Source organism: Vidua macroura, chromosome 15, assembly GCF_024509145.1.
Source record: "Vidua macroura isolate BioBank_ID:100142 chromosome 15, ASM2450914v1, whole genome shotgun sequence".
In the NCBI taxonomy this organism is placed as follows: Eukaryota; Metazoa; Chordata; class Aves; order Passeriformes; family Viduidae; genus Vidua; species Vidua macroura.
In genome coordinates this window covers 7927804-7954215 of record NC_071585.1, presented here as the reverse complement: position 1 = coordinate 7954215, position 26412 = coordinate 7927804, and the positions used below count along the sequence as shown (strand labels likewise).

The 26412-nt window shown below is 42.6% G+C and overlaps 1 protein-coding gene across 1 annotated transcript in view; it reads right to left on the bottom strand.

The window, feature by feature from the left end:
- The window catches only part of ATP10B (ATPase phospholipid transporting 10B (putative)), a 78980-nt gene that overhangs the window by 3633 nt on the left and 48935 nt on the right, over positions 1-26412 (bottom strand). Inside the window, exon 23 of the mRNA XM_053991483.1 lies at positions 235-573. Coding sequence (XP_053847458.1) covers positions 235-573 — 339 coding nt within the window. The remainder of the gene's footprint in view (positions 1-234; positions 574-26412) is intronic.

Genomic DNA, 26412 nt, shown 5'->3' with positions numbered 1-26412 from the left:
TTCCACTGTTTGGTTTTACTTTCCTTGAGTGATTTTTCCCTTAATCTTGAAGCTCACATCCACAGGGAAATGGGAATAAAACCCCGCGAGTTCTCTGAACTTCTGCTAAATGAAACCAGTTCATATAAACTCGGCTTGAGGTCTAAGAAATCTTGTGATAAAGCCAAGCTCTCTGATGCGTACTCTTCAAATTTGGCTGAGAGTCTGAAAGCATGCATATTTACTTGAGCAAACCCAATATTTACAGGAGCCCGGCAGATCTGTGCGGTGCCATCTGGCTGTTCGGTTGCTGCTGTGCGCTGCCGGCCGCAGGGGCTCCGCGGCGTGCGGGGAGCGGGCAGCGCCAGCCGGGCTGGGGCTTTGCAGGGATTTTCCCCGATTCCCCGGAACGGCAGGGACGGTGCGAGGCTCCCTTTGCCCGGGAGAGGGCAGGGGCGTCGCGGCAGAGCACTGCCGGGAACCGCGATCCCTCGGTTCAATAAAGAATGGGCGTCCTGCTCTCAGCTGGAGAAGGGAAAGCGGTCCCGGGGGAGAGTGGGCATCGGGTGGGACAGGCTGGGCCTGCTGAGCTTTCTGGGGACAGGGAAACGGAGAAGGAACCTTTGCCAGTTGTTGTAAGACAGAAGCTGTGAAGGAGGTGTGGTATCCTCAGGAGGCTGTACGGGCACTGGGGCTGTTTCCCGGCTCCGGTGGGAGCTCGGGCAGAGGGATGGGGGCACCCCCTGCACGTCTCTGAGCTGTGCGGGGCTGTGCACAAGCTGCAGGGGAGGAATGCCACCCAGAGGGACCTGGACAGGCTGGAGAGAACCTCCCAGACTTCAACAGGGCCAAGTGGAAGGTCCTGCATGTAGGTCAGAGCAATCCCAAGCATAAGCACGGGCTGGTGAGAGATGGATTGAGAGCTGAGATGAAAGATTTGGCAGTGTAGTTTGATGAGCTTAACGTGACCCAGCGATGTTCACTTAGAACCCAGAAAGCCAAATGTGTCCTGGGCTGCATCACAAGCATGGTGGCCAGCAGATGAGGGGGAATTCTGCCCCTTTGCTCCACTTTTGTGACACCCCACCTGGCGGGCTATATCCAGCTCTGGGGTCCTCTTCATAAGAAGGACATGGGCTCAGTGGGTTCAGAGAGGCCACAAAGATGCTCCAAGGCCTGGAGAACCTCTGCTATGGAGACAGGTTGGGAAAGCTCAGGATGTTCAACCTGGAGAAGAGAAGGCTCCAGGGAGACCTTAGATCACCTTTTAATACCTAAAAGGGCTTCAAGAGACGGACTTTGGATAAGGGCATGGAGTGATAGAAAAAGGGGAATGGCTTTAATCTGAAAGAGAGTAGGTTTAGATTAGATGTTAGGAAGAAATTTCCCCCTCTGAGGGTGGTGAGGCTCTGGGACAGGTTGCCCAGAGAAGCTGTGGGTGGAAGTGTTCCAGGCTAGGAAGTGTTCAAGGCTTTGGATGGGGCCTTGAGCAGCCTGGGACAGTGGAAGGTGTCCCTGCCCATGGCAAGGGGTCAGAACTGGATGATCTTTAAGGTCCCTCCCAACACAAACCATTCTATGTTTTCATGATTTTACTTTAAAAATACTAAATTTAGCAAAGAATTTACAGATGTAGTGGAACAAGGGGTAAAGTCAAAAAGGGGGCGTTGTCAAAACCGTTACTTTCACTGACTGGCACTGGGAACTTTTCCCATTCCTTTCTAGAACTTGGCAGGAAGAAAGATTCAGTGATTCCAGGCTTATTTAGTCAAAATAGCTCTGTGGTTGCCTTTGCTTCAGGAATTGTCTATTTGAAAAGATGATTGCTGAGCTGAACCTGAGAAACATTTGCTTCATCTCGTTCCCCCTTCCTGGTGTGCAGGAGCGTGTCAGTCCCTTTTGTGAAGCTGCAGAGCTGCTTGGGAAGCCAAACACAAATCTTCAGATTTATCAAAATGCATTGCTTGCTTTTTGTCAACACTGCTGATGTCAGCATGAACAACAGGGCAAAACCATTAATATTAGGCAAGCCAAGTGTGTGTAGTGTCTGTCTCATACACACAGGAAGTTTGGATTTGGCTCAGCTACTGCTGTACAGGCAGTGGTGGTATAATGTCTATAATGGTGTTGGAATTAAGGGTAGAAGTCTAGGTGGCTGCTGGGCTTAATACTGAGCCAGTTGTCTCCAGGGCTGAACCCTGACCCAGCGCTGAGCATTCCTACGAGTGCAGATCTTTGGGGCAGCACTGCAGCTAAGGAAGGCTTTTATCTGGCTCAGGCTGGACACAGAGTGAAAGACCCTGTCACCATGGAGTGCTGTGAGGGCTGCTACTGTGTCTGCCATTCTCTATACAAAATGACAATATAAAAGAGAAAGAGGCAGCTCTTCAGGTGCTGTGCTGGGAGAGAATATTACAGAAATAGAAACAGTTGATCTAGCACTGCCCTCCTGTGGGTAGAGCTGCCTTCCCACAAGGCACAGGAGCACCAAAACTGCTTCGTCACAAATGGGAGAGTAGTCTCTTCTTCTGCCATTACTGAAGAACTGCTCAAAATAGTTAATAATTTTGATGGTAAAGCTATTTGTTTTTTTCATCTGGAAAGCTATGGCTGCTGTCCAAATCATCAAGGTCTTTTTTATCTGAGTAAATGAGTAAATATTTCAAATACATGATAAAAAGGGTAGAGTCTCACTGAATACTTTCACTGAGAGGCTGAAACTGAACACTGAATTGCTGAAATAAAAATGCATCAGTGGATATAAATGGATCTCACCTGTGAGAATAGAAATCCCTTTTGTCTGAAGGTCAAGTTGTGACCAATTGGGGTTTGAAACCCATCTCGAGCAAGGTAAAGATATTTATTTAAAATGCTTTACCTTGGCTTAGGAGTTGCTCCAGTAATGATTCAGGAGGAGATTGCAGTGAATTGAATCACTACTTAAATTGTCTAATACATGAGAAATTCAGCTGCAGAAAGAAGGTTCGTGAAAAGCCTCCAGAGTGTAAGGTGATCACAACCCAAAGTGCTCTGATCCTTTTAAGTTGGTAACTGCTGCAGTCTGGGCTGAGCCTCACTGCCAATGGTGTTTTTCACTGCAGGACTCTTCTCCTGCTTTTCTTTTGGTTATATTGGTATTGCTTAGTGTCCAAATATGGACAATGTTTCCATTCAGTGCTTTTTGTATGCAGAATGTGTTAATCTGCTCTAAGCAGCAGAGCATCCTCCATAAGCTGATATTTTGACACTTCTCTTGGTCCATAGCTGCTTCAATTTTCCTGAACTCTTAGAAGGGGAAACATGTCTTGGCACAGAAAGCAGAGCTGCAGAGGTCCCACTGCTTGAAGGAACTGAGGTACCTTCAGCTGATGAAACTCTTCTGTCAAAGGGTTCAGGCCTACACAGACATGCTGAAACTGTGGTGAAAATCTTGCAGATGTGATTTCCTTTCTCAAAAGGATGTACTTTCTTCCTATCAGGTCAGGAAGGTGACACCTTTCTGAGAAGGTGGAAATTTTAGTCTTTAAGGAGAAGAATTTCTATGAGAAGATGGTCCTAAGGGTGGCAAAGGGGTATTTGTGAGCAGTCTCACCAGAGGGTATCCAGGATTGTCAGTGAGTCCAATCAGCCATGGGCAGTACTGCTCACTGTTAAGCCAGTTCTCAGCTTTCTGCCCAGCAGAACTCACCCAGCCTCCAGCACCTCCACTTGTACCCAAAGATGTACAGCCCTAGAAGCTGTGAGGATGGGAATCAGCAGCCAGCTCTGTCTGCTGTGGACAGAGCCCTGGTCCCTGCCCTGCAGCCCTGCAGCCAGTGCCAATCTGCACAAAGGCAGGGCTGTCCTGTGTTCCATGGATTTCTCTCCCTTACAGAAGTCTGAGCATCAGCCATCTATCCTTGTTCAAGCCAGGGAGAGTCTTACAGCTCCAAAATAATTAAATGGAGAGACCAAGCATTTAATGGGAGTCTGAGTAACCTGTTGGATGGTGGGGGGTTCAAAAAACCTCATTTTCCCACAGTGAATAATGAAATAATTACATCATAACAGACAAAGCTGCTGATTTTAAGGGGGTTCAGTTTCCCAGGGGAAATACTAAGATGACAAGTTTTTCCCTCTGGTGTGACACTTACTGCTCTTACCTGTGTGGTATTTTATAGTGGCTTCTATGGAGCAAGTGGCTACTTAGCAGAAGTAATATGTCAGTATGAGAACTTTATATGGGGTCTGGGATATCACTGAGCTTTCCATGCATTTTAAAAAAACATATTAATGTCAGGAGAGATCATTTATCTATTGCTACTAGTTTGCTTCCCAGACCACACCACAAAACTTTTATCCAGGGATTCTTGCATTGCTCCCAGGAGTTATTGGCAGAATCAGCTCCCTGGAGCTAAAGTGGAGAAGACAATTTAATGTGAGTAAAGTTTAAAAAATGCTTCTCTCCTTTCTAATTCAAACTATATGTGTTGAATTATCACTCCTCCTAGGGTTAGAATATAAGCCCAATGTTTTACACCTGGCAATATGTAATGGCTGTGTGTGTGCAGCCTGTTTGCTCTGTGACCCAGGAGAATGGCTTCTTAATATTTTTCTTAAAGGCTTAGTGTTTGTGTTGGCTTTCCTCTAAATTCACAGTATTTCATTAGCAGCTAAACTGCAACAAACCCCACATAACTATTAGGAAGTCTTGCACATAGCTAGAGAAAATGCAGTCATAAGATTGCTAAGCAGAAATTGCTCTATCTTTAAATGACCATGGGCTGTCAGCTGTTCCTTTGTTTGGATTATTATAGACACACATAAAATATTTGACTGAATGCTCAAGTTTTCCCCAGCTAGAATCCAGAAGGATGTCTGATAAAATAACAAACACACCCCACTCCACCCCTCCTCAGAACCCCCTTCCTGCTTCTATGCATTTATCCCTGTATTGAAGCCAGTCCCCAGCCAGGGACTAAATTGGACGAAGCAAGCAAACAACCTCCTTCACATTGATTTCCAAATCAAATCATTGTTAATCACATCAATATTCCCAGCTGGTTCAACAGCATTGGAGTCCAGCTTTCTGGCTCAAACAAGCTCCTCAGCATGGATGCCACGGAGCCATGTGTATGTTGCCTAGGTTTGCTATTAACTTTTGTTGGAAACATTCAGGTCTGATTTTTTCACCTCTTCAATTCTGCATGTGACATTGGATTTCAGATCTCTCTGTGAAGGGGAGGGGACCCCTGCCTTTTACTAAAATAGTGATCCAGGGCACCATTGACTCACTTAAAAGGAACCACAATTCCCCATTCACTGAGAAGTCTGACAAATGTTTCAGCGCAGTGAGCAGCTGATTTCTGGGGCTAAACGCTTCTCTTTGGGAGTACAGCTCTGTTGGTGAATGTGACATCTTAGATGGTGTCAGTCTGCCTCTCCAGACTGTGCTATGGGGCAAAAGCCTTCTCTTGCTGACATTTGTCCAAAGGATTAATTTCAAACCCATGTGCATCTCTTTACGTTCAGTGAGATGCCTCTGATGCTTTATACAAAGCGAGTGGCTGTGTTTTGGGAGGATGGTAACCAGAGCAGGGACAGGGGAGCTGTGCTCTGACTGGCAGGTGCAGCAGTGGTCCTGGCAGTGTGGGAAGGGATGGAACTCACAAGCAGCAGATCTGCCCGAGGTCAGGTTTCACTGCAAGTGGTGAACAACTCCTTCACTCTTTGCAAAAGGAGCAGAATGGAAGAGAAGGTGGGAGACACAAACATGGCTGTGCCAACAATAACAAGAAACCACAGCTGTGTGCACACATGGGCAAACAAGCACACACAGAGCACACTCCAGTCCCACGTAGAAATGCCTGTCAGACTGGATTAATAGACAGTCTGAATAGGAGAGGGTGAGCCTTGGAGCTCTAAATGCCTTCTCCCAGTCTGGCACAGCTCACGGGAGCTCTGTCTGTTCACACACACCTGGGCATAGCTGGCTGGGAAAACATATGCTGCCCATTTGACAAAAAAGAAATTTACCCTGTCAGATAAGCAAGACTTCAGGACTATATGTGTAACATCCATTAGGAATGGCAAGGTATGAACTAATTAACCTTCTTGCTCTTTGCTGGTTCCTTTGCCAGTGGAGTTGGGCTCACCCCTCCTGAGCACTGCAGTGTCCTGGCAGCCCTGGTTCTGTTAAAGGCCCATGTGATGCTCTCCTGGTCAGAGGACCAAGGTGCCCTCTGCTTAATGAGGCCACTGACAGTTTGATTCTGCTTTCTGTGACATTACTCCCCTGTGCTTGCACTGGAATTGCTTGGGGGTGGGCTGAAATGTGGCCTCAGGCTGGTGTGTGAGCTTTAGAACAGGATCACCAACCAAGGCTCAGATTGGAATTGGTTTTGGAAGGGTCTCTGCCTTAGAAATGGAAACTGATGAGGTGACAATGGTTCTAGAAGGAGACTTAAATGTTTCTTAAGATGGTTGAGTGAACTTGGGCAGTATTGGCTGCTTTATGTTTTATTTTTTTAGGCCCACCAAGCCGATGTCTATTTGGGCTCCCTCCATAGTCAGATGAGCTGCCACTATGGGCAGCTGGTTTGGGTTGGTTTTGCCTTTCCTCATCCTTCTTGACTCAGAGCCTCTAAGCAGATTTTTGAGAGGAAGTAAAATAATTCCCCAGAGCTGGTTAAGTTTTCCTACCCATCCCAAATCCCTCTGGCAAGCAACCAAAATTCTTGCAGGAGCAGAGGGAGATGCTGGTTGAAGAGTTAACACATCACACTGATACCATCTATCACAGAGCTCCAAACAAAAAACAAACAAACAAAACGTACCACTTGTAGTGTAGATCAGCCTACTGGATCCATGGCTTTGCTCCTGCCACGGCAGAACAGGCTCACCTGCCTGGATGTGTGCTGGGAACTAATTTCATCTTAACTTCTTTTATTTTAAGCAAAATTTCATTTCCAAAAAGTGCCTGGCTGGTATGTTGGACACCTGGATTGCAATATAATGAATGATTGTTGCCAGAAACATAGAAGTCATAAAAAAAAAAAAAAGCTTGAGCTGAGGAGCAGCTGCCCAGAGAAGCATTCCCACAGGCACTGTCCCAGCTGCTCACTGCCACCAGAACTGTGTGGGATTGAGCAGGTCCCGTGGGCTTTGGGACATGTGGTGAAGAGTTCCCTTGTTAAACAGAGGGTTGGGAGGTGTCTCACTGCAGAAGGGTGACAACCAAGGAAACAGAGGTGCCTTCTTCCCTCAATACCTTGGTTGCAATGTTCTCATCACAAACACAGGCATTTTTCATGAGGAGGGCCTGCATAAAAGAGGTTGCAAATGTGGTACCAGGCGTGCTGGAATTTGTACCTCGTGCCAGCTCCTTCTGCCCTGAATCCTGCCCTGAGAGAGGCCGAGGGTGATCAGTTCAGCCAGGGGTGTCAGCATCACTGTGCTGGTGGCATTGGCCTGGCTCCCCAAGCTGAGATGGGTCACTGCAGCCACCACCCAGCACTGCCAGCTCTCCTGGGACAAGCTGGGTGAGGCTGAGCCCCTGGGGGGGACAGCAGGAGGCTGATTCAATTATGCTCCAAAATGGATAGGGGCAAGCTGCTTAAAAAAAGGTGGGGGCTTGAAAAATACCTTGAAATGCAATTGTTGGAGGTGCAGCCAGCTCTGGCACATTTCTTAAATGAGAAACATCTTTTTTGCTGGGATAATCTGTCATGCTTGAAACATTCTGAAAGGCTGTATCTTTCCCTTGACTATCTTTACCATTTTAATTTAAAAGCTTTTAAAAATTATCACCCAAATGAATGATAAGTAGAAAGAGGGTAAACTGCTCTGAGCTCTCCATTAGTGCAAACAATGCAAAGCGACTCTGCCCTATTTACAGAAAATTAATGAACTTAAAAAAGATGAACTGCATGTCATTCTAGTGATCATAAGTTGTTTTTCATGCAAGGATGTTTGCAGCTTTATACATTAAATGCTGGGACAAAAGAAACATCTGCAATATTAATAATTGTAATAGATGATTGTATGTTGAGGGAATAGAAATAATATTAATTTTCTTTAATGAAGACTAATGAAATTGTTCTGATCTTTCCATTACAATTTCAACAAGTTTTTCTAATCAAGAAGATCCTGCTTTTTGAAAGCTAATTTTTCATTTTTAATTCCTGAAATGTCAGCGGAACACTAAAATGTAAAGGCAATCTCGTAGGATGTCAGTACATTTCCAGTTCTAATGGGAAATTGATGCATTTCAGGGGTTTTGTTTTGCTTTTGATTAAAAGAAAAAACCTCAGGCTACTACAGAAAAGTATGTTTTCCTGTCACAGTCCTTTATCTATAGACTGACACGGCAGATACTCTTCACTGGGCTTATCAAGAGCTGGATGGACAAAGTGCCTTTTCCCTAAACCTGACTAGGGCAGGATGCCAAGCACTTTGGATGCAGCCTTGAGGGGCAGGGAAAGAGGTCCTCACTGAAACCAGCTCCTCTGGGAGCACCACAGTCAGCACAGATAGATCATCTTTGAAAAGTACCCCCAGCTCATTCAGCCTGGTTACAGATACTGGAGAACAAGCAGAACCTGACTTTTTGTGAGGGTGTTCATGTTCAGATTCACAAAGGAGCACTCACTTGTCTTTGGGATGAGACAACTCTGCCCTTTTTATGCCACTTTGCCAGAACCCCTGTGGGACTGCCTGGGGGGTACTTACTGCTGATGAGGCTCTCTGCCTAGGTGGACCTGGACCTGCCCCATATCCCCTCTGCCAGCTGCTGGGTATCAGCCCTAATTCTAGAAGGAAAAAAATTGGGATTTGCACCCCAATTTTCTTGTCTTAATTTCTGTCATATGGATTACAAAGGATTTTTTCTGTCATATAGACCACAAAGGATTTTCTTGTCTTAATTTCTGTCATATGTATCTTATACTGTGCAGGGGCTGCCACATAAATCTGCTGCCTTCAATATTTTTCACAACTGACAGTTCCTTAGAATGCATCAATTATTTTCCTACCTGTGTTCACAGTTTTGTTGTCATTAAAAAAAAAAAAGAAAAGGAAATGTAAGGATTTATTTTACTTTTTGTTTAAACAGAAGAACTGAATTTGTTCATAACCTTTATATAAGCAGAAACCCGATAACTTCCAAAGCTGCTGATGAAATCTGAACAGGTGAACTGCCATTTTCAGGCCAGTAGATGTGAAGAAGAAACAGGATAAAAAGTCATACTGAAAATCACTACTGATTAGTGTGATGTTAGGGCCATTTCTAGCTGCATTTATGCCCCAAAGCACATGTAAGCACCCACAGATACAGAAAGTATTTCTCTCCTATAATGTTTCATTTCTATGTGCTGGGAAAGTTTCCTGTTATCGTGCATCTTGGGCTGAGAAAAAACTGGCTTCTCCCCTTCCACTTTTCCTTCCTTCCTCAGCAATTCAGGTTTGTTTTGCCACCTGCCTCGTGCCCCAGTCCCTCTCCCCTGCCCTTAGTTCATTGCCACTCTCCTGGTTTCACAGATAGACCATGTCTTCTCCAGCTTAATGCTGGAATCATGCCCCGAGGTTTCCAGGTTGCTGAGACCTTCATGGCCCTTTCTGCTGACTCGGGTGCTTCTGGAACAGCAGCACAGCACCCAGGGAAGGCAGATTCTTGACAGATGCAGGAGCTTTGATGTCACAATCTCTTTTTATTAAAAAACAAAAAGGACAAAAAGGACTTCTGTGTCCCTGTGCTCCGTGCTCTCTCTCAGTGGTGTCACCCACACATTCACTTGACCTGTTCCTTTGTTACACATATCAAATACCAAGATTGCAATGACAGTAAGTGTGGACTTTTCTGCCTAATTGAGATTAACACACACAGTTAGAGCATTAGCTCAGGAGCTGAACCTTGGGGCCTTCCAGCAATTACTTATCTATTTGCTGTGTCAGGTCCTGATTAGTTATTTCAACAGGTACATATTTGCAGCACTTTGCCGTGGGAGAGACCTGCTCAGGCCCTTCAATGGTGTTCATGCACACAGGTGTTCATGCACACAGGTGTCCATATGTCCAGCTGTGTGCTCCCAGCCATTCACACGTTTTGCCACATGCCCTGTTCTTAGGTAGCATCACATTTCCTTGTTTGGGCAGCAAACCCCAGCCTGCCCATGAGGACCCCCAGAATCTCCTCCTGCCTCTGTGTCTGACTCGAGACACTGCTGCCCACGCTGCTCTCTGGATAAAATGGAGCCATAAAATGACAGCTATCACAGGAAATTTGCAGTGGTTGCAACCACCAGTAACCTGGGCTGGTAGCCTTGAGCAAATCACCTTTGCCAGTGCTTCTGCTTTCCCCAGGAACAGTGTGGTTTCTGGAAGACCTTCTCTGCTCATTGTGAAGTTTAAGAGGCAGAGGTGGATTTTCCTAAGGTTTTTTGGTACTTCTGTGCTTTGCAGGTGAATCAGGGTACTGGCAGGGTTCTCATGCACATGTCACACTGTCTCCAGCTTGACTGGGGGAAGCAGGGCAAAGGGCTGAGATTGCTCAGCTGGTGGCCACAGGGAAGAGCAGAGAGAGAACATTTCAGTTACACCCCAAACCCTGCTCCCTGCTGCTTGCTGTTTTTACTTGCTGGATTCTTCCAGCAGAAACGCAGCATGGCAGGAGCCTTGAGCTTTTCCTGTGAGTGTCAGCCAGAGGTGGCTGAATGCTCCTCATCCTGCTGTGCCTAGCACTGCCAGGTGTAAATCCAGAAGGGGCCAAGCCCTACCAAACCCTACAGCCCTGCTGGGTTTCCCAAGAGGTAGCTCTGTCTCCAGCTACCCTCCTGCTTCTCCTTCTTTCTCTTTCTCTCTCTCAGTTTTGGGAGTGTAGAGGTCTCTGCTCACTCTTCCCACCACGATATATATAAAATAAGCCCATTTTGTGGTAGAAGCAATTCAAGACATGATAGAAACCATCGGGAGCAGGATTTGACACTTGGGAGACTGGGGCCCATCTGCAGCTCCAGCCAGCCTGGCTGCTTCCTGGGAGCTCAGCACAGCTGGGACTGCAGGAGCAGAGGGAGCAGGGGCAGGAGCAGGGGTGGGGGGAGAAACACCCGAGGAAATTATTTATATGACTTTGTTTTCTGCACAAATCTCACCCTAAAAAGGCCACAGCTGTCACTCCATTTGTCATCAGCAAGTAACTATGTCCAGAAAAACATCATTGTACTTCTGACTTTGGTGCTTGCTCTGTCGAGCAGAGCCCAATAGGTGGACCACTTGGATCGTGTGAGGAATGGCACAGCGTGATGTGCAAAGCTGGAAGGGTTCCTCCAGCTCCAGCTAAGCTTGTTATTTCCCCCCTAGTAATAGAGTGAGAACTGAGAAAAAGACAGAAAATCAGAAGTAGAAAAATCAGCTCCTCCTTGTTGAATAGAAAATTGAAGTATTTCCTAAGCACAATATACCTGATGAACAATAAGAAACAACTTTCATATCAAGCTAAATAAATAAAAAAGATGTTATATAACCTAATTTTCTATGTGCCTTACAGAAGTCTCTAATTTATCAGCTTTCATTTAACCAGAGAAAAATTATTAAAACGAGAAAATAGAGCTAACTGTAATACTACAAGATTTCTTAAAAAGAAAAGTAAAATGTTTGTGAGCTAATTATTTTGTCTGCAAGTAGCTGTGTGGGAATTCAGAAGGGCTGACCTTCAGGAGAAGCTGATGGGGGAATGGCACTGAAGGCACAGTCCCAAGGTCCCAGGCTGGTGTTAGCTGGCAGAGAATTGACTCCACACATGGGAATTCGCAGCAGTGTTGGGGCTGGCTGGGCTGCATGGGCTTGGCACACAGCTCTCTGGAGGAAGGGAAGCAGGGGAGGAGGGATGTCCATGTGTGCCTCAGCCAGAGGGGGCTGCAACCTCCTGGTTGTGCAGTGCTTCCCAAAGCACTCACATGTGCATGGGCAGGAAGGTGGAGAGACGTGGGAGCTGGTCATCCTTTGGTGTCTGGTAGGAGCTAAAGCCACCCACAGTGTGATTCACATGCTCAGGGACTGATGAAGCACAGGAATACCACTGCACATCAATGTCAAACAGTGACCTTGATTGTCACTGGCAGATAAAACCAGCCTGGGTGCCTTTGCCCAGGGACGGATCACAGAGGAGTGTGCCTAAGAGCAAGAACAGCTGCGAGGAAAAGCTCTTCTGGGGAATTTCACCAGGCTCTCTCTCCTCTGCCTCTCACTGCAGCTCCAGCCCAGCAGGGAGCTCTGGATGGAAATGCAATGTCAGCATCTTGGCAGAGCCTCTCTATCAGCTTCCAGGCAGGACCCTTCAGACCACGGCTGCTAGTGGAGAAGAAGGGAGTGGCCTTTTCCACCACTGAAGATAAATTTATCAGGAATTATGATTTGATCTAAGTCACTAAATGCCTACAGTTTCAGCCCTGCCTTTAGGAGCAGAATTGGGGACATATCAATAGGAGGTTTATTTTGGAAAGGCTCATTAACCCCCTGCCACTGTTAGTCTGTGGATACTCAATGGGAGGTTGTTTTGTCTCTGTGCCTTTAACCTCAGTTGTGAGCTTCTTCAGCTCTGAGATCTGATTGCATTCCCAATCCCATTTAAACTGGCAGAGTATCATTCTACAGCCCATTACAGCTGCCAGTCAGCTAAATTACATGATTTGCATTTATTTGATAAACACAAAGAGTTTTCTTTAACCATTTAGAACAGAAACTGATTTTCTGTTGCAGTTGCACACACTGCAGAGAAAGGTGTGTTGAGTTTCCTGTGCCTTCCAGTCATCTCTCCTCCCACCCCACAGCTGGTGCACATCAGCTCACAAGTACCTCCCTGTGCTGTCAGCCCGGCACTTTTCAGGGTATTTTGCCTTGTATCACACCCACCAGCAATCTTTTTATCAATGCTGAATTTGCTGTGAACTCTTACCACCTTTCTTCTATCAATGAGAAGAAGTTCAAGTGGCTGCTGCTATAACATGACCACAGGAGAAAGCATTAAACTGAAGCTGACTTCATCAGCCCATGGGTTGTGAAGTCTTTGTACAACTAATTAAACGTTTTTCCATCTTTCTCCTAAATTGGAACTTAGTTCTGATGAAGTCCAAACTTCTTCTGGGGTTACAGCTTTGTTTCAGCATCACTTTTCTCCAACAGCTGTAGAGCAAAGTAATAATGAAAGAAGTAGAAAGATGTAGTTTGTTTGGTAGTGAAAGTAGTGGTGGAGTAAAAAGGGAAGCTTTAAAAAATAAGAAGGCAGAGACAGATTTTACTACAGATGGAAGGTATTGCTGTTGACCTCGCTTTAGAGCGACGAGACACACTCTTGTTCATGAAGTGAAAAAAGGTAAAGGTTTATTCCCATGTCCCATTATATAGAGTTTTACAAACATATTGTGCCTATTTCTAATTGGTCAGTGACAAGAATGATTGGTGAGTTCACCAGAGATGCCTGCATGCTGGCAAGCATCTGTTTTTAGATATTTGCATTTTTCTCTTTGACGGTTTAGAATAGCTTATACAGGTGCAAGAAACAGTCCCAACCTTAGAACTCTTTCTCAGGGAAACAAGCTGTTTTTCACCATTACAGGATTTTATTCTTAGGAAAGGCTGGTAGCTTTCTCACAGCTGTGTCTGATTGAGTCAATGTCCAGTCTGTGAAGCTTTACAGGCCTGCTGTTCAGCCACCACAGGAAGGTAGAACCAAAAACTCTGGAAAGGCACATGATATGTAGTATTGATAGATTGCCCCAGTGATTAATTAGTTTGTCAGAAAAAAACCCATCAAATAAATGGTTTTTACGCTTTCTTTTGCTGGATTCTATGTTATGTTCTTGCTGATCCCAAGGGGAGCCCTCTGCTACTGTGTGTTGGAAAGCCTTTTGTTCTGGCATCCTCTGCTTGGTTCCAGGCTGTTCGTGTTCACCAAGAGCATGGAAAGATAACAGGACACCTGTATCCTGTGGGAACAGCTGTTGTTGAGAGGTGTCACTTCACTTTTTATCACACTTGGTTTCCAGGCAGCAAGGCTTTTGCCTGTTCAGTTCTTTGCAGGGCAATCTACATTGCTCAGTGACTTTAGGAGAAAAGTTGCTTATGTTCTCTCATGGAAAATATCAATCTTGGAAGGGAGCTGAGGAAAGAACAGGGAGATAAGAAGCATTGTTATGATTAAAAATTGTCTCACTGATCTGGTGTGGTTTCATCTTAGCCCATGGAGTAGAAAATGTTCTGACTGGAGACAGCAAGGCCAGATTTAGTTTTCAATTACCATCATTCATTATATACAATCGTTTTATACATATATAGGTGGTGTAAGAGAAATACTGCTCAATAAAATTTATGTTTTGTGAGGCCATGGGGATGACTCAGCATAAATAAACATGTAGATGTTGGTGTCAGACATCCGTGTTATTAAGGGGTAATGATTAATGTGTAACCACTGTAGTACTAACAGTGCTTTTATTTTGTACTAGACACCCCCAGACACTGCCAGCCTCACCCCACTTTGCAGGCCTGGCAGGCAGCAGAGTCTGCAGTCAAGGATCCAGCAGGTCTCTGGGTAGCTCAGCTCTGCCCATCGCTCAGCCACACTTAGAGAGGTTGATGCAGGTAGAAATGAGAATTACAGAGGACTCAAGGAATACTCAGTGCCCTCAATTATGTTTGTTATGTGAAATCTGCTGTCCTACAAATCTGATCCTGCCAGCCCTTCCTGCATGGGGGGGGACCAGCCACCTGGGTATAGAAATAGCCTCTAAGCCAGGTGGCCCCCACAGAGCCTGTCCGGGCGTGGGGCGTTTGAAAGGAGGTTAAGCCCAAGAGTCACAGGAAACGGGAAGAAAGCAACAGAGAAAAAGGCTTGGAGTAGAGCCATTTAAGAATTATTGTAAAAGATTTTTTCACTCTTGCTTACGATTAAGCTTCCCCCCCCCCCCCCCAAACTTGTCTTTTTCAGGTTCAGATTTGATTTAAATCATTGTAGACTTCTTAGATGTATTCTGGAATAGCCTGTTTAGACAAGCCTGCAGGCAGATCCCATTAGCACCTGCTCTTTCCCCCACCTTGGAGCAGTCCCTCTGTGTGACCTGGAGGGTGAGGAATGGCTGCAAGTGTAAACGCAGAGAAAACCAGACTGCAGGGCTGAGCTGCAGGGAGCAGATAATTCACCTGCAGACTCTGTGTGGGTGAACAGAAATCACAAATAGCCAGACAATGCAATGCAGTGTGCACCCACTCCTGTTTCCCTTATTTTAGCAAATTCCCTGGTGCATTACAAGTCTGAAAATTCTTAGGAAATTTCCCTTTTTTTTTCCTTCTCTGAAAGCTTTTAATAATTAAAATAAAACCTAGAAAATCATTCCAAGGGACTTTTTATTATCAGCTGTGCAGAGGAATGCCTAAACCTCCCTCATGTAGAACCACTCAAAATACCCTCAAAATTAAAATTATTATAAGCCTAAATTAACTTCTAGTAATTCTGTTTTTTTTTTTTTGTAGTTTAAGCTCACACACTGTAGACTGAGTGGTTGAATTGATCCTCACCATAGCTGATCCATCAGCCAAAATCAGCCCAAATTTTGGGCCTGTTCATTTTGGCTGTACTCTTCCACACAGAGACATTTATCTTCTCCATTAGTCTTGGCAGTGCCACTGCCATGGGAAGTGACTGGATTTTAACAGTACAGCCCACCATGATGCTCCATGCCTTGATCTTCACGTGAGCTGAGAGCAGCTCAGTATAGACTTACTGAAGGATAAGGAATTGTACATACAAGGAAGTATTAAATACTTTGGACAAAACAAATTTAACCTTTCCTCTTTGTTAATATAAGTGCCTGGAAAAACATGGAACCTATCTAATGTACATAGCTGCATGCATACATACATGTCTATAAATCTTCTGGGCGTGCATGTACACCTTTCAGAGGAGAGACTTTGGAAATGCACACCTTTATTTCCCAGGGTTACAGCATTTCATGTTTAGTAGTTCCACTCCTCCCACTGCATTACTGCCAGCATGACAATTATTTTTTTATTCCTTTTCTCCTGTACAGTGTTCATTTTCTAGTATCAAATGTGATGCTTTTGACAAAATTATAAAAAGTATTGATTTGTAAATGAATGTGTACAGGCTTTTCTGTGGAGTTCAGCATGGCCAAGTCTGAATGCCCTTCAAAAGTTGCTAGGTGACACTGTCATACCTCAGTCTGTTGAACAGATGAGAGCTTGTAATGTTGATGCAGTGTGTTCAACCAAACATCCTGCTTTCATTTTGACAGAGGCCTTTTTCCTTTCAGCAAATCATTGTATAATTTTATGAACTGCAAGCAAGTTCAGATTACATTTTTTGCCAGTTGTGATTTAGTTCATAAAGCCAATGCAAGTCTTTCCATGTTGCCTTCATGGAAATCAGAGCAAATTCATGTATTTGCATGATCAACAACATAGAGTGATCCAGAAAATGTAACAAATTTCACAGCTTTGAACCTGAACTGCATTTATTCTTGTTTTGCTGCCTGCACTGAAATGCAGAACAGCTGAGCTGAAGTGCATCTTTGCAACCTCCTCCACATTCAGTCAGAGCCCTTGCAAACCCACAGGACACGAGCTCAGTCTGTGTAACACAAACATATGCATGTGCATTATGTGCTTGGGCACCCAGGAATGATGAGTCAGTGAGTGTATCCTTAACCAGAACAAGCATAGTTTTTTTCTGGCTCCCTCCCAGTAGCTGGTACCATAACAAGTAATACTAGAATTTTATGACAGTGAAAAGGAGGAAAAGAGCAAAAGTCCTTTAATTTTTTGTCTTTGTTTTCCTTTTTTTCTTTTCCTTTCCTGATTTCTATCTTCCTTGTTTTGAAATAGTAATCATGCTGCACTGACTCAGACTGTTCACAAGGTGATTTCACTTACCTGGAATTGGTGAGAAATGTGCTTCTAAAAATTTTCCTCCAGGCAGGGACCTATGGAGCCAGGAAATGTCTCTTAGTGGACTCCTCTGAAGCAAAATGGTGACTTTGAAAAGAGAGTGTTGATGGGCTTTCAAGGCTTTGGCTGGCCTGTCTCTTCCAGCATCATTTTTGTGATCCAAACTGGCATTGATGTAAGATGTGTTCCTGTGCAGGGTAAATAATAGCTTAAAGCCAGCTGTTAATTAGCTCAGCTCTGTTCCATTCTTGCTTTTCATGTTCTATATCTCCTTGAGAAATAAGAAGCAGAAGCCAGAAGGCAAAGGAAAAGAAGTGGATGGGGATTGCAAATGGAAACTCATTTCATAAAACTTCACATAAATCTGGACTGCATCTGTGCAAAGAACAGTGACTTAGAAAAGAAACCTGCCAATATCTGGATCAGGGTGCAAAACTTGGTAGCCTCTTTACTTGTTCATGGCCATTGTGTGTTCACCTCTGAAGTCTCTACCTCATGTTGCCTCCCCTGCCCTTGGTTAGGCACTCTCAGCCCCCCTGGGAGGGTTGTGGCTGAGTGTGAGCACAGAGGAAACACACTGTGGCCTCAGCAGACCTTATCTCACATTTATTTGGGGGTAGCAAGCTGCCATGTTCAGCCATTATCTTTTGATCCATTCTTCATATATAAATATGTTTTCATTATATACATAAATAAAGCATTCAGCTTCTGGCCAAGAGGGAACTATTTGTAACACTGTTGCCCACTTGACTGCCTGGTAAGGATTGTCTTTCTGGGAATCTTGGATCATTCCCAGCATAAGCGAGCAGATAAAAAATTGTGTTTGCAAGTGCAGCAGGTGTCTGCAGAAAGTCATTGCTGCTGAAAAAAAAAAAAAAGAAAAGAAAAAATGCTACCCGTATAGTACAAAAACCAATGGGGAATATTTATTGTTATTTTACAATTTAAACTTTCAATTATTGAGTATCACTTTTCATAGACATTCTCAGAAGAAAAAAAAAAACTTTGGTACCTTGCATGACCAGGCTGAGATTCTCACCTTGAGTGCTCAGTACTTAATACCTGAAAAACAGGACTCTTCCCAGTCTCCCTGGAAGAGAGTGTGCTGGATCATTATGCTAGTGTGAATGCCACCCCTTGCTTGCCTGCCTGTTGCCCTGAGTGGAATTTCAGAATTGCCTAAAATGAAAACTTTCATCTTCTGCATTAAGACCATCTCAGTAATACGAGCAGCTCATGCTCTGCTGTTAATTGGTCTCCAGGTATTAATGCAGTGCTTATCTCTCCTTACTTACTTCTCCAGCCAGTCTTTCCCTTAATGTTCAAATAAAGGGATTGAGGCATCATCTGGTATCCCATCACAGAGGCTTTCTCATGTAGCATCTGTTGGCAGCCAGTCTCATTCGGTTGTTTCCTAACCAGAGAGGGCAGCGTCAGCCACCTCCCAGGATGGATGTAAAGGCTGTAATCCAGAAATCTTCTCTGTTAACCAAAGCTGTTGCTTATCACTCTTCAAAAGACTATGAAGACAATAAACTAGTCAATTCAGTCTAATGGGCAGGTGTAATCTGTCCATTAGGGTCTTGTTAATATTGACTGGGAAGACTTAAAGAAATTTGAATGTCATGGGTGTCAGCTGCTAGAGTGGCAGGGCATGAAACAGTGCTGATGAATGTTTGTACTTGCACAAGAGGCTAATTCCAGTTTATTGTCCAAGGTGTTAACTATTGACATTAGTACTGTTTAAAATTTCCACTTTGTGAATCTATTCAGATTTCCCTCTGAAATTTAGTTCTCATAAGGTAAAGACATTAGTAGGGATTTCTCTTGATAAATCTGATCTGTATTCTCTCCACATTTGGCACAAATATTTTCTGCCCAGAATCCCCCAATTCTGCCAGCATTCCAGCCACTGCAACTTAAAGCCTGCTTATTCTGATATCACTTGCTCCATGTAGAGGAAAGGATTATTTCCTTACAGTCTGGGAGGGAACCATGGAGGGACGGCTCCCATTTCCTGGCAGGTATTTTCCTCTGTCAGATTCCCTGAGTGGCACCTGTGACTGCTGAAACCCAAAGCAGCTCATTTATTTACCTATGGAAGAGTTCCCCAGGGCCACACCCTGCTAGGGGATGTGAGCCTGCAAGGCAGCCTGACTTGGTGGCTTTAAGGTATTTATGCATTTTGGTTTTGTTTTAGTGCTGTTGCAGAGGGAGAAACTTTTAAAGCATTTGTTGCACAGATAGCTCTGGAAAAAGACATTTGCCAAGGCATGTTTTGTTTCTGCTGGCACCTGCATCTTTCTGACCTGGGACCTCTGTGCTGAGGGAAGACCATCCTTGGGGGGCTGGCTAAGAACAGCCCAGGGAGCAAACAAGCAACATCTTAACCTCAAAATACTCATTTAAAATTGCCCCTGAGTCAGCTCCAAGTCAGGTAGCAAGACAAAAGGCCCTGGAGAGGGATGAATTTACAGTAAATAACAAGACCTATAAGACCTTACTGTTGGTGACAGGTAGAGAGTTTCAATACATGGAGCTTAAGTCTTACTGAAATATGATTAAAACTACTTATATACAGCTTCTTTATCATAAATTCAGTAAAATTATTTATTTTCCTCTTCCCAAAAGTCTGATTGTTTAGCACAGTTGAGCCATTAGTGACCTAACAAAGAAAGACCTATACACAAGCCAATAAAAATGTTTTTACAATAAATTTCTGCTTGCCTTTTGTGAGCTGAAACAATCTGTTCAATTGTGACAGTATTGATTAGAGCAAGATAAAGACTATTAAACAGACAATATATTTATTGAAGGTGAGCATTTAGGGGATTCTGGATAATTTCCTATTTCTTGTCAATCTTTAGAAAGATTTTCATTTATCACTGAACAGCAAGCAGATCTGAATAAATTGCAAAACAGAGATATGCCCACAAAATGACTTTGGAGATCTGCTTTTTATAAAACAAAACTAGTTTTCACTTTATGCTATTTTCTGCTTTTCCTTAGGTAATTGTAACTTTCCAGTATGAGAATCAAACATTGTTATATGTAACAAATAGAATATATTTAAGGACATACTTTCAATGAAATAATTTTCAAATTTTGATGTTTGTGGTTGTTATCATGAAAGTTAGTAATAGAAATATAGCATGCAATGGGTGCTGAAACTCCTACAATCAAAGAGCAACAAAGTGAATATGAATCTTTAATGTATTGGTATTTATGTGCATCAGTTATTCTAATATTTGACTAACTCTGCAAATTCCATTTTCCTTCAGATTTCTACATTTTTATACCAAAAGCACTGAATGGAAAGCTGATGTTTTGAAAACAGACTGATGTCATATTAATTCTGCATTGTGATACAACTTTTTCCATAAGCCCCTTGACTGTTATGAAACAAATATCTTTATTTCATATGATTAAGAAAAAACCAAACCTGTAATTTTCTATATATTTGCGTGACACGGAAATCCTGAAAATCTAGACTGTAGTTAGAGTGATGAAACCACTGTAATCAGAAAAAAAGGTGAAGATATCACATAAAAACTGTCCTGACTCTCAGGGCATGCAGCCCTGTCTCCGTGCCATTGCAAGACCAGAGGCTTTGCCACTGACCCCACAGGGCTCTGGGTTTTCTGTCCAGCACAGCACCAACCCCTCCTTTCACCACTGTCTCTTCTAATCTGCCCTCCAGGCAGGCACACACTAATGAAATTGCTCTAATAAACCAGTAATTACTGATCCATATATAAAAATGTATCTTCCCTCAGCAGAAACCAAAGATGATTAAATCCTCCAATAAAAAATATTTTCAAATGCTGTGACTAAAAATCCAGTTTCAGAAACACATAACAAATGTAAACCAGAGAGAGGCCTTAAAATGGGCTATAGCTGATTTCCCTTACAGCTTTTCCTGAAGTTTCACTGGTTGCTAAGATACTACCAGTATTATCTCCCACTATGTCTTTGGTATTTGAAATTTTATATTTTTTTACCCCTGTACAAGTCTCCTCCATGCCTTTACCTGCACCTATCCTTTTGGAATCAGCAGGTGGGGAGTGTATGTGAGATTCTCCACACATATAAAACCCCAGACCTTCAGTTACTCCAGTAGAGCACTCCTACCTTCTAACCACTTACATTCTGGCCTGGTAAATACAATTCCTTCATTTAGAAATCAACAGTTTTTAGGCTGTGTCCTATCAGATAATGTATGCTCTTCTATAAATGCAGAAAATGTCACTGCTTAGAGGTGCCAGAAAATCAGAGAGGTCTGATTTTCAGTTTATTTGCAAATTATTTGCAAAGTTTATTTGCAAATTAAATACCTGATTTCCTCATTCAAAGTAATATTTATGTCTAAATGGTTTGTATTTTAGTGCTCTACCATCAGCCTTGAACCATCAGAAACCCTCCAGGCTGAGGAAGTTATTTTGAGGATTTTATAAATGATTTTGAGAACTGAAGATGGAGTGATTGGAAGGAAACTTGTTCCTTAAAGTTCATCACTCTCACCAAGCATGATTAAACACTATATAATTTAACATTATTTGCTGATAGACAATCAAAGCATTTGCCCCCAGCATGCTGACATTTAGAGCAGTGGGGAACATTTGCACATTTTATGCTTACAGTAACAGATGAGGTATGAAATAGATTCCAATAATGCTTTGTACACCATGAAAGTCTTCACAGCATATGAGCTTGTTCCAGATCCCTACCATTATTGTGATATATTTCTACAAACTGGAAGTAAAAAAAAACTATTTTGATGACAGATAGTGGATAAATCTTCAAAACTCCAGTAGCAGGTTCCCCTCAAGCATGCTCCACTGTAGGGCTAATCCCCTTTCTCACAGGGTTTGAGTTTGGGTTTTTTGTTAATAAAGACTTGCATAGACAAATAGGTGACATGGATTTTCTTTCTCTGCTGAGACAGTGGACTGTGTCTGTGAAAATATATCACAAATTAAGTAATCTCAAGAAACTGCAAATCATTTCAAATTTTAAAGAACGTGAGTCAAATGCACATGTGGTGCCAGAACATTCCTTTTAAATAACCTGCCTTCAAAATCAGTATTAGGACTTAAAATGTTTATTTGGTGTGGTGCTTGAACTGCATTATTGAAGAGTGTTGGAGAGTTAGATTCCTCTTGGCTCTAAATTTTAGCTTTGGGTTTTTTTTAATCTAAGAACTAATAGCTGCAAGCACAATTCTGTCTCTTTGATGTCTGTGTACTATATTCACTCCCTACTGTGATATTGAAGATTATGAAATTGAGCAAAGGATCCTAAGAACAGATTCCCAGTATTTATACATTTAAAATTTTTGAGAAATCCAATTTGAGTCTTCACAGCATTACCTCCTCTCAAAACATGATTAAAACCATGTTCATTTTAGCTACTGCAAGAGTGCAGCCATTCTTCACAGTCCTCTGCAGTTAACCAAGAACATGCATGAATGCACACTTCCCTTGTTCTACTCAAAAAGCATGTTAGATGAACAGTTAAAGCCCTTGATGTCTGAACAATGATGGAAAGCAGTTCAAGAATTTGTTTGGAAAGCTCCAGAAGGTCTTGGACTTGCTCATGTTCTTCCTTTATCATTATGGTGCACTCCTGGTCTGATAGTTCACTCCCATTCCATCCCATGTACACAGGAACAGAACGAAAGTCTCCTCTGCTCTTCAGATCTTGACTCAGACCATGAAATCACTGGCCACAAGCTGCCTAAACATTGTGAAAGAGGATCCATTCAGACTGAGCTTTGACATCTTTGTCCTTCCTGGCAAAAGTCCTTAGAATGAAAGTATTAACAAAATGAGATAGGCACTAATAAAACTCCAGTGGAAGCCAGCTAATTTCAAATGTGCTTGACTGACCTGCCTGCAGTCTATTGATTTCTGTTTGTCCTTTTTTGAATAAAACCAATAAATGTCTGGAAGTTCCCTAAATGATCTGTTTGATGTTAAATAGAAAAATGTTAGTAAAAAAGAGAGGAATACAAAAGGCAGGAACCATCTCTGTTTAGACTCTTCTTCCATTGTATTGTCTACTTATTGCAAATATTTTTACTGCTTCCCCTCCCAGTTCCATTAAATTTTTGTCTCAGCTTTATGGTGTTGTACAGTAATAGGTACAAGAAAGCAGCAGCATGACATGGTTTCTTTGAAGGTCAAAATTTAGTCTCTGTGAGCCAAAACTTGACCCTTTTGTCATTTATGTTGATAATTTATAGAGCTCTGCTCTCCTGCTGAAGAACACAATAAGCTCACCTGTTCTCTGGGCACTAACGTGGAAAGTTTGGCTGGATGTGGAAGCATACTTCAGTAGCTGCACTGGGAATGTGGGGGAATAACTGTTGCCTTCTGTGCCTTCAGACAACAGATCCTCAAATCTTTTTTGAAAAATAATGATTCAGGCTCTATTTGGTCTCAACCTTTTTCATGTAAATGAGCATAAGCTGGTGTTATATTAAAGAGCCACACAGCAAGTTCTGTTTGCAATTGTCTCATGTACTGATAATTACGGCAGGTTCCGGTCACTGGCAATGTCAAAAGTACTTTATAGCTTTTCAGTATGATTTGGTCGTCTCTTTAAATCCCACCCTCTGTGATCATTATCTTCAAGAGCCTCTTGTCTCCACGTTTATAGTTTTACTCATCAGTGCTGCTTACAAGTATCTAATCATGCCACATCCTGCCTGCAGTCACCTTAACCCTAAAGCTAATAGCTCTGTACTCATACCTCAAACTACAACCAAACAAATGAATTAAACTTGGCAGCATCAGCCAACAAAGTGGGAAAGCAAATGCAATTCATCTTTGGGAAAAGTAGCTGCTCACTGTGCTTCAGCAGAGAGCCCATCTCCACAGAGTATTAGAAGAGTTACATAAGGAAAGAGAACAAACTGGAATCCTTCCTCTCTCACGCCTGGATAGTTCTGGGTTTTACACTGCACAGTTATTGCTGACTTGCAGCAGATAATCAGCAATAACTGCCAGAGACATCTCCAGCTGGCCGTGTTGAGACAGACATGAACAAAGTGTATACGTGTTTGCACTTCCTGCATCTCGTGTTCAAAGAGCCCAGAATTCGCCTGTTTTGAGAACATGAAGGATGGCTCTTCACTGACCACTGCAAGCAGCAGGGGACTGCATCTATGAGCCAACAGACCTGGCAGGTCAGTTCCTGCTCACCTCTGTGTGACATGTCACCTCCTCTTTTTCACATAGGTATAGCTATGTATAGCTCAAAGCACTGCTCCATATGCACTATCATTAAAATAACATCATGGACAAGAATAAAAAAGAATGCAGTAATCTCAAACACCCCTCCATTAATTTGTTTTATTGTCCAAGCATATGAAATATTGAATATCACCAGAGGATACATTAAAAATGAGACACTTGTTCTGTTATGAAGCATTCACATTAGAATTAATGGGACATGGACCTTGACAGTATTATTAAGTATGTCTTGAAATAAATAAATAAAGCTGCCTTGGAAATCCAGTTAGGTCTAAATAACCCACTTAGTAAATACACTTCCCTTCTCGCAAAGAAATTCCTTAGGAGACTATCTGTCTTGCTGTAGGCTTGTTTTCACTGGAAAATAAAGTTTTTTCTCTAGATCTTACATCCCCCAAGGATGGATAGTCTCAGCTAATTTACCTCATGATCAAAAGGAAGTAAGTGCCTGCTCAACATTTTTTTTTAACATAAGATAGTTCATGGTAAGTGCATAGCCAGGAGCAGAAGGAAGATCACACTGTTTAGCAGTTAATGTGGGTCCAAACTGAGGCAGCATCTGCTTCAGATGATGGCTGGCAGCACTGTCACCCAGGAGGGGAGATATAGAAAGCTCTGGAGCCAGCTGGAGTGCAGAGGTCAAGCCTTGCATGGTGCTGCCTTTCTTTTCTGTTTATTTCAGCTTTGTCTCTCCTCAAGGATCAAGGAAAATGAAGGGGTGCTTTTCCTCTATGTTGCAAACTCTCCAGGTAAATTCATCCATTGGACCATTTGTGGTAATCTACTATACAATAGAATTATCAGTTTGTATGTTTATCAGTTTGTATGTTTAGTACAAAATTATTTAAGGCATGCAAAATTGCATCCATGCAAAATTGGATTATTTATTTCTTTCTTTTAACTGACATAACTATTTTTGGTTACAGCCTAGAAAATACTTAGAAAAGGCCTCTTCCACTTCTTTTATTCCCAGACACAGCAGAAAATGCATCACTAAATAGCTTTTAGGGGTTATTTTGTTGGCGTTCCTAATCAGTCCTGATTTTCCTTCCCTCTTTGCTATTTCTAACCCTAAGCCAGGGCAAAATGCATTGTAGAACCATTTTGCAGAGACTGATGAGAAAACATGAGATTAATTCTTGGCTTTCAATTCAGGAAAGGCATACAATTGGCATTCAGTTGAGGAAGTCTTCCAGATTTGGTCAAACATTACCTGTCTAGCCCCGTGCACATTCAGATACCTTTGTCACCCAACTCTTCTGATGAGGGTTTCTACCATGCAGAGGAGCAGCCTCTGGAAACAGGAGTTTGCTGCTCATGGGTGACAGTAGGAAAAGCACTCCTTCTCCTCTGTTTTTTTGTCCTCTCAACAACACACAAGGCATGACCTTATCATACTTGTTTCTATAAAACAATTCACATTTTGAAGTACAATGTATAAGGAATTGACATCTTCTTTAAACTCAAAGGAAATGGACCATTTAATGTAAAAAAAAGCTGTGAATGGTAAAGGACTGCTCTTTAGTCTTGCTGCCCCAGGTCCATTCCCAGCTAGTGAGCAAACATTTGAGCAATCTCACCCTCCATTAACAATAATCTCATCTATACCTATTTTCCTTCATTTTGCTTATCAAGCAAAAAAAAAAAAAAAAAATCTCTTACTGACTTCTTTAATTGCTGACAATTAATACTTTAACAAAAGGAGTTGTTACATATGATCTTGCTCTGGCTACCAGAAATCCCAGTGGGAGATATGCTTCTCAATTTTGCCTGAGTTGTTTTAAAGTAAGAACTTGAAGACTCTAGCTACAGTAATTATTATAACATACAGAAGTTAAATTAGCTTTTGCTAAATAGGTTATTAGAAAGATCATATGTTGTCGTAGGTAGTAAATAGTTAAATACAGCATGTATAAAATAAGGCTAAAAACCTCATAAATCAGAACCAGTGGTAGATTCACAAAAGTATAGATGGTTTGAATTTTAAACTAGGTAAGATTTCATCCCACATTGTGAAGAAAAACTTGGGAAATGGTCTTACAAGTCAACATTTCTATAAGAAATACCAGTCACCTTTCATTGCATTGCAATAAGGTTATGATGGTGACGTCTTATGGTTTTCTTCTGCATCTTTTTGCCCTGAGATACCAAAAAAGGGCTAACATATTATGCATATTTTAGTCATTCTACACCGTGTACTTACTACAATGTGATTAGTGATCTTCATATGTGGTTTGTCAAAATC